Source organism: Helobdella robusta (genome assembly GCF_000326865.2).
Source record: "Helobdella robusta unplaced genomic scaffold HELROscaffold_2, whole genome shotgun sequence".
Taxonomy (NCBI): domain Eukaryota; kingdom Metazoa; phylum Annelida; class Clitellata; order Rhynchobdellida; family Glossiphoniidae; genus Helobdella; species Helobdella robusta.
In genome coordinates, this window is record NW_008704083.1 from 9026930 (window position 1) to 9036671 (window position 9742).

General features: G+C 33.7%; 2 protein-coding genes across 2 annotated transcripts in view; one reads left to right on the top strand and one right to left on the bottom strand.

Annotated features, from left to right (window-relative positions):
• Positions 1-1442: 1442 nt before the first annotated feature.
• Positions 1443-5375, bottom strand: HELRODRAFT_160833 (hypothetical protein; the record flags this gene model as incomplete). Its single annotated transcript, XM_009017763.1, has 7 exons — positions 1443-1466; positions 2000-2154; positions 2425-2468; positions 2868-2991; positions 3835-4167; positions 4479-4512; positions 5334-5375. 7 exons carry the CDS (start codon positions 5373-5375, stop codon positions 1443-1445), a joined length of 756 nt encoding a protein of 251 aa, XP_009016011.1.
• Positions 5376-8580: 3205 nt separating this feature from the next.
• The window catches only part of HELRODRAFT_160834 (hypothetical protein), a gene marked incomplete at both ends in the record, with an annotated part of 5838 nt that continues 4676 nt past the window's right edge, over positions 8581-9742 (top strand). Inside the window, 2 exons of the mRNA XM_009017764.1 lie at positions 8581-8591; positions 9164-9350. Coding sequence (XP_009016012.1) covers positions 8581-8591; positions 9164-9350 — 198 coding nt within the window. The remainder of the gene's footprint in view (positions 8592-9163; positions 9351-9742) is intronic.

The window sequence follows — 9742 nt, forward strand, 5'->3', positions numbered from 1 at the left end:
TATAATGGACTGGAGTTGAAGTTGTTTAATAAAGAATATGTGTCATAATTAGAAGGAAGGATGAGAAATGTGACAGTGGCAGGCATCTCTTTCTCCCTTTCAATTCCTCCAAGCCTTCCAACCTGCCGCTGTCACTTCAATCTCCGTTTTTCGTTACACTAAATTTCCTTCTCAAAAAATTCGCAATTGAATAAAAAAAAAATAAACTCAGAATAACAAAAAATTGTTATAAGTAATAAAAATAAATAATTGCACTACCGATATTATTATTATTATTATTATTATTATTACAAAATAATAATGATAATGATAATAATTTTATAAACTTTCAAAAAATTTTCCTGGAATGTGTACTTGAAGTTGACTTTTCGATGAAAAAGAAACTTAATCATTAAGAAAAAAAAAATATATATAAATATATATTTATATTTATATATATATATATAATACTAACAATAATAAAATAGTAATAATAATAAATGAATAAATAACAAAATGAAGGAGTAATAGAATGAAATAACAAAAATTCCTACTCAAGTGCGTTGTCATGGCTTTTAAGCTCATTATAAAACTAGAAGGAAAGAATGTGATGACGATGATGATGACGATGGCTGGTTGTGATGGTATCGATGATGATGATGATGATAGTGATGATGGATGATGACTACGATTATGATGACTATGATGACGATGATGATGACGATGATGACGATGATGATGATGTTTACATTACTGATGATGATGATGACGATGAAGACGATGATGATGATGTTTACATTACTGATGATGATGATGACGATGAAGACGATGATGGCCACTCAGTTGATATTGATTAAAGGAGATGATATAACACTCCTCGGACTGCAGTTGACACGGATTTATGAAAAAACAAAAAACAATAAAAAAAACAAAAAAAAACTATATATGATGAAAAAGCAAAAATAAAAAAATGTAAAAAAATAAATGATATTCCGGGAAAATAGTTTTGTCGCAGGAAAATTTTTTGGTTTATGTTCAAAAATTTGTTTTGTTTTGGCTTCTGTTTCTCTGCGTTTGTGTTTTTTGTGCCTGTGTTGACAGAACTGATGTGTACCTCCAACGAAACGTGAAATAAAATCAAAACAAGAATAACAAAACTGCGAAAAAGTAATAAAAACAGATTCAAAATCGTAGTAACGGCAACCAACAGAAGAGAAAATACCGTCCAAGCAAGCAAACTGAAGCAGAAATCACCTTTAAAAATATCAGATGACGTTGAAAAGAAATGCTCGCCGAGGAATTTGTTGACGCCTGTTCACGTTTTTGTTTGTTTGTTTGTATATTTGTTTGTTTGTATGTTTGTTTGTCTGTTTGTTTGTTTGCATGTTTTTTTGTGCTATGCTATCAACTGTTTGTTTGTATTTTTATTTTGCCTGTTTGTATTATTGATTTGTATGTTTGTGTTATTGTTGCTTGCACGTTTGCATCTTAATTTGAAATGTTTGCGTCATTAATTAGAACATTCGTGTTTTGTTTGTTGATAGTTTTGTAAAAATTAATAATTAATCATTGATTGTTATTAAATTTTTAAAGTTTTTTTACAGCATGAGAATAATTTTGCACTCATCTGCAAATTTTCAACAAAAACAATTACAAAAAATCAATTGTGACTTTAGAACAAGAGCCATACAAAAAGTCACGCAAACCAACAAAAACATACAACAGACATACCACAGAAAAAAACTGACACAGGAACAAACAAACGTTCAAACAAACATTCAAACATACAAATATACAAACATACCAACAAACAAACATACAACAATCTAACCAAACAAACATACATACAAATAAACAAACATACCAACAAACAAACATACAACAATCTAACCAAACAAGCATACATACAAATACACAAACATACCAACAAACAAACATACAGCCACCTAATCAAACAAACAAACAAACGTACCACCATTTAACCATGCAAACAAACAAGCAAACAAACATAAAGCAAAACATTACACAGTGTCTTGGTGTCATGGGACCAATGCGTTCCGTTACACGTTATTCTTATTTGTTCCTTGGGACTCGCGGAACATCCCACTACGGCCTGATAATCATCCCTCTTCATCCATCCATCACTCGGAAGTTCGGGATCTTTGCAGCCAACAACTGGAGTGGGAAGTGTATGGAAGGAATGAGATGTTAGGTTGTTGGGGTGTTGGGATGAGGATGTGTTGATTGAGATTCAATAAAAATTGCGGATTTTGATTAGAGAGTTTAATGCATTAAAGTCTCTAATGCTTTTTCTCGTTGATTTCGAAATATATTTAACCTTTAATAGTCGTTATTTAAATATATCAAACAAATCAACGTGAAATCTAAAATAAATAATCACAACAATGTCAGGCTGAAGAAAAGGTGATGCAACATGCTGCCTACCTTCATACTTCACGATGAACTTGTGGCTGTCCAAGCTGCTACTGCTGATGCCACCTCAAATAATTATTAAATACTCGTTACATAAGTTCAAAACGACATTTCATCATTACACTATTAATAATATTAGTATTATAATTTAACATTATGAAGGCGTACAAACAAAAAGTTGTTGAATTAGTACTACAGTAAAAATTGCGTATCAACTAAATTGTCACATTCAACACTATTTTTATTCAACACTTATTTTGGTATTTTAGGCCTTAGACAATTATTTCAATATATTCAGTGGTGTCATTCAATCATCATTACATCAACCAGTCAGCATACCAGACAACCATTCAACCGACCAACCGACCAGCCAAACATCCAACCGACCAGCCAGCTAACCAGCCAGCCAACCTTTCTCACCTCGATCAAGCAAATCAATCTTCCTGGTCATCAACCTGACTTCAAGAAGCTGAGCAGACGAGATGAGCATGTTATTCTCCCGCTGTCTCACTCTGCAGCCATGTCTGAACTGCCCGTCTGGCTCTTTTTCTTTTATCGTCACGTACACAGTGCACTGAGCTTCAGATGATGACGACGACGACGATGATGATGGTGGTAGCGGTGGAAGTGGAGCAAAGTCGATGATGGTGATGTTTAACTTTTGACCTTTGTTTATTCTGAGTCGCCAGGGTCTGTCTGCTAACCCACAATTTGTTTTTATTTGGTTGGATAGGTAGCCGGAAATGAGTGAATGGTGATGAGGAAGAGGAAGATGTGATGGAGACAATGAGTCGTGGTGAAGATCATGATGCTGGTGATGATGGTGATCGAGGTGATTTTGATGATGATGACGTTTGTGAGGAGTGATGTTTAAAATGGGCGTTAGTGGTGATAAAGTAGAAGGTGATGACGATGATGATGACGATGGTGCTGATAATGACTTTGGAGTTTTCGTCAAGTCAACCAGGCATTCTTTATGATCGGGTAGCACTAATGGTGATGACGGTGATGATGACGGTGATGATGATGGTGATGATGATGATGGTGATGATGATAGTAATGGTTTAAGACGATCAGCATAATGATGTCAATGAAAACAAGTTAATAATGATGACACGATGAATATAGCATGGTTAATGTTGATGTTGTTGTAAAGATTATTGTTAATATTGCCTTTAATCTCAACATATTTGATTGATAAAATAGATACTTTGTTAGAACGTATTGCTTTTTAGATAGTTTCAACTCAGCAACAGTCAGGTCGGCCTTTAAACTAAACTTCCAAATTCACCATCTTATCGACAAAAGTGTTTCAACGGCTCACATCCTCATCAAAGAACATCATCACTCGTCATCGTCTCCTTCAGTTTTACTCATTGACATAAACCACCACAGACAACCACCACCACCACCACAACGAACCATCGACACAGACGTAGGCAGCTTCCAGGTAACTCCTCAGATCAACAGGGCATGGCACAGAAGTGGCATTTTCGATGAAGCCACTGACGGCCACACGGCAGCTCGATCGACCGCCACACAATCGCTCCAATTGCGTTTTTACGTCTTTTGCGCATCCTGTCTGGTAGTTTTTCAGACACTTTCCAATGCTCATTCTGCCGTAGAGGGCGTGGGTGATGATGATCGCTGATTGGTTGCCACAGTTCGCTACGAAGAACTCGTTCTCGCAGTATTCTTTGATGGCCGTCGAAGACGATGCTGAGGCTACTGCTGTAGATTCTGTCGATGATGCTCCTGATGATAATGATGATGGTGGTGGTGGTGGTGATGGTGATGATGATGGTGAATGGAGTTGAAAAAGATTTGAGTGCAGAATTAAAAGTTTGTTGCTGTTGTTTGTTTTCAATGTTTGTTTTGATGCTTCTGCAGTTGCTGATTTGTTGTTATTGTTGTTCTATTTTTATCTTTTTTTTAGCAATAATAATCATTTAGTCGACGAATCATTTTTATAATGCATTATTGTAAATGCACGTCCGCATTAACGAACTGAGACGTTTTATATTTATGCCCTAAAACTAAAATTTCATATCTGTATTAAATCTAACCTGACATACTTTCAGTCCCGACTAGTTCTAAACTCTGCGCAGACAGGAAGATAAAAAAGAGCGCCAAAATTAATGGTGACGTCATAACGTATCGTCCAATGGCGTGAGAGGCTTCAGTCACAGGGTGCCAATGATGGCCGTTGGGTCAAGGGTGTTGTTGCTAGTTTGTTGTTGTGGTTGTTGTTACTGTTGTTAATGTTGTTGTTGATGTTGCTGTTGTTATTGTTATTATTATTGTTGTTGTTGTTACTGCTGTTTTTGTTGTTGTTGTTTTATTTGGTGATGATGACTGGTTTTTTAGTAGCGTGTAGAGGTGAATTCCATGTCGCTGTATGTATTTTTGTTGATTAGGTTGTAGATAATTCTTTTGAGGTTGTTGTTGATGTTGTCAATGTTTTATTGTTAATTTTGTTGATGTTGTTGATGTTGACGTTGTTGATGTTGATGTTGTTGTTGAAAGTAATAGTAATAGTCGCGCAGTTTTCTGTTGATGCCGCTTGTCGGTCGTAAACAAAGCATTAAAGGAGGGTGGTTTGTTCTCTGTGTGTCTGTGTGTGTATGTCTGTGTGTGTATGTCTGTGTGTGTTTGCGTGTGTGTCTGCGTGTTTGTTTGTATGTGTGTGTATGCGTGTGTGTGTGTGTTTCGTGTGTATGTGTTTCGTGTGTATGTGTTTCGTGTGTATATGTTTCGTGTGTGTGTAGGCGGAATTTCTGCGTGTGTGCTTGTTTGTTTGTGTACGTGCGTGTGTGTGTGTGTGTGTGCGTCGTTGTTGTTAATGTGTGTGTGTGTGTTGTTTTTGTTTATGCTTCTGTTGATGTTTTGTTTATATCGTTGTCTATTTTTTTAGCGCCGACTTGAATGTTTAAATTACTGTTGTTGTTGTTGTTGTTGTTCATGTTGTTGTTAGCTATTTATTGTTTTTGATGGCTATTTAGTTGTTGTAACTTTTTTGAGGTTCTTTCTTTTCATACAGAAGTTTGATTTTTCTCAGTGGCGTTATTTTGCCAGCGATTTGATACAGTTTTATTTTTATTTTTGGTGACGCTTGTTTGTAGACGGTGCTGTAAATAAGTTTGAGTTGTTGTTAATATTATTGTTGTTGTTGTTTTGTTGTTGTTGCTGCTGCTGCTGCTGCAACAACATATTTTTTTAGCAAATAACTAAACTGGATAAGAAAAGAAGATAATTTTTATATAATGTATTTAATTAACCAACTAATTAAATCATTTCACTAGAATAATAAATTATTAATATTATTATATTATTATTATTGTTGTTGTTATTATGACTAATAAAACGTAAACAAGTTGATTACAAATATGCCATGATACAAAAAAAAATACAAACATTAATGACGTCATTAATACGTAACTAAAATAAATATATGGCAAATCGTAAAAAGATCATGGAAAGACACTAAAAAATCAGGTTTCATACCGGCCAGGCAATATTTATTACATAAAAATTCCAAATAAATGCAAGAGTACCTTTATACAAAAAATGTACTACTAAAAAAATGCCACTAACACATAAAATACATTAAAAACATTAATAACAACAACGTAAACAATGATATCTCCTTTTCTATGTATGTGTGTATGTATGTATGTGTGTATGTATGTATGTGTGTATGTATGCATGTACGTATGTATATGTGTATGTAAGTAAGTGTATGTATGTATGTATATTGCATATACCATATAAAACACACAAACAAACATACAATATATACAAAGTATACAAAGAACCGGAACTAATCAAATGAAGACAAACAAATCGTTGTATGAATGCAATTATGTATGTTGCTGTTTCTATTGCAGTTTGTGTTTTGTTGCTGTTGTTGTTTTTATTATTATTATTATAACTATAATTATAACTACAATTATGATGATAATAATATTTTTTGTTGCTATTTAGGAAGATATATTATCTATAATTTTCATTTACTATAGCAAATTCTGTCAGAAGAAATACCGATACAACTACTTTCAAAAAATTACTTTAAGTTGTATTAACAATGAAAATACAAATAATTACTACTATTAAAGAATACTAACTTCAATAAATTACACTAAACGTATCAATAAAATCGATTGGCAAAAATTCTGATCACATTATTAATAATAATAAAAACCAATAATAATTATATAATTAAAAATGGAAATAATAATAAAAATATAATCTACAATGACGAAAGTACAATGAATTAGAACAAAAGGAGATTGCTAATTGTGACTATGTGTGTGTGTGTGTGACTAACTGTGTGTGTGTATGTGCGTGCGTGTGTGTGCATATATATGTATATATGTATATGTGTATGTACGTGTGTGTTTGTTTTGTATATATTTTTCTATGTATATATGTTGTGTATGTTTGTATATCAGTAAAGATTTAATGTTTCATACATGTATGCATGCACATGTACACACAGACACACACGCACACAAACAAACAAATGCACGCAAATAAAAAAACACACGCAAATATATAAATGTATAATTATAAGTATAATATATGATATATACAGAGGCGCGTATGATGTATATACCATAAACACACAGAAAAGAACAAAATACAAACAAATATTAGTGTGATGGTATTGATTTTCATGGAAAACTGGTGAATATACAACGTAAACATACATATATAAGAGTTGGCGTGTTAGCTGGTAATACAACTATCAAACATTCATAACTATCATCAATTGATTTCTCTGGCGATGATGAAGATTACGACGACGATGATGACGACGACGACGAAGATGACGATGGTGATGATGATAAGGACGACGATGGTGGTGATGATGATGATGAAGACGATGGTGATGATGATGATAAGAGTGACGTGATTATGATTATGTTGACGATGATGATAATGATAATACTGGTGTTGGCGCTGTCGATGATGATGACTATCACGATCCTGAAGGATGGTATTCTTTCGGAAGATGATAAAGATGATAATTACGATGACGATGATGATGATAAGGATGGTAGGAATAATCATGGTGGAAAGATGGATTATACATTTGATAACTGTTTGAAAATCTCAACGATTTAAAAAGTTACCAGCCAGACGGTGATGACGACGATGATGATGTTAATTATGATACTTCTGCGGATTAAATTGGTACACACATACGTAACTCACACACACCACACATACACACACCACACATACACACACCTATACACACACCACACATACACCATACACTATACATGCACACACACGCACAAACACATACATAATCGCACGTGCATATGCTCACATGTAGATTCCAATGAGTACTAAATCATTAAAAAAAACTTATTAGAAAATAAATTTTTCGTAAAGATAATCATAAACGCAGATACAAACTTACATATATACACGCATTCATACGTATGCATACATACTAAAATAAACACATACAGACAAACAAACACTTAAACACACAAACAAACATACCTACATACAAACAAGCAAACAAACATGCTAAAAACACCCCACTCCCCCCAAAACAAACAAATTCAACCGCGATCCAAATAAATACAAGTGGCAAAGTACGTGATTGCTTCCTGATATATGATTGGTTGGTTCAAAGGTGAGATAATGATAAATTGGAGAGGGTTACTTTTATTTTTGTTAATGCACATTGATACACACGCATATGCATGGGTATGAATACCCGAAGGTATATCTATTCGTATAATGTGGTGTATGAGTATTTTTAACAGTTTGACATTTATTTGGTTGGGTATTTGTGTTGTGAAGACAAGAAATTCTCGTGGAACCTGTCGTTTAGTTGATTAATTGAAACAAACTGAAGAAAATTCACATCCCCACTATCATGGCCTAGTATATATTTACGTCTATTCATTCAGAATAAACACATACAAGCTTCCAATGCATACAATTAACTATTTATTTATCAATTAAAATACATCCAACTCATTAATATTCATGAACATACAACCAGCTAATTAATTATTCACGAATATACAAACTACTTAAATTTATTCATTGGCAAACAGACTAACAACTGATTAATTATTCACTACTGTACTGTACAAACAAACAACACATTAATTATTCATGAATATTAATTAGCATCACGTGATGCACAGACAGTTCGTGACGTTATAGACAAATGAGTTTGACGCTTTGTCTGACGGGTGGATGGATGGACAGATGGACAAATTGGCAAGTGGATGAATAAACGAACGAATGAATGAATGAACCAACCAACCAACGAACATATGAATGAATGAATGAATTAGTAAAAAAATGATTAGACAAATACACAAATAAATATCTGATAAATTAATGAATGATGAAAAAGAGAGAGACAGACGAGAAATTGATTTTTTTTAAATGAATGAACAAAAGATAAAAACAGCACACAATACCAAACGTTTATAATCGTTCTCATGGATCAGCAACACGTCTATCCATACATCCATCCATTCATCCACTCATTCGTTCATTCATTCATTCATTCATTCATTCGTTCGTTCATTCGTTTGTTCCTTTACTCATACATATACATTCATTCGATCTTTTATTCATTCGTTTATATTCTCCACATTCATCCAATATTTTGTTTAGCCTTTTATTCTTTCATTCGTTTATTTAATATTTATCTATCCATCCATTCGCTCTATTGTTAATTCACTCACTCACTCAATTTTCAATTTACTAGGCGTGTTGTGACGTCATGGAGCAAAGAAAATACAATTCATAAAGTCGCAGAAGTTATTGTCGCTGGCTTGTCTATGCTATGTATGTCTATGCAGCTATGCAATAAATTCTCGTTCATGGCGTCGGATGCTGTTGATGTTGTTGTGGCTGGTGCGGCTGCTGTCGTTGTGGCAGGTGTGGCTTATGTGGTTGTTGTGGCTGGTGTGGCTGTGTTTGATGTTGTTGTGGCTGGTGTTGTTTTTAATGTTGTTGTCGTTGATGTTATTGTACGCTTTTTTGTTTTATGCATATTATATTATAGGTTAATGATTTTTTATGTTTTTGTTCGCACTGTTAGTGTTGTTGATGTTGTTGATGTTGTTGGTGTAGTTGGTAATACTGTTGACGATATAGTTGTTGCGTATTTGGAAATGTTTTTTCATGCATTTGTTGTTGAATTTTTCAAACATTATAGTTGATGCTGTCTTAAATGATGTCATCAGTGTTGATGTTTCAGTTTTAAAGAATATTTGGTTTGAATTGTCATAGTTGATGTTATTGGTGACATATTTCGTTAAATATTTACACGGCCATTTTCAAT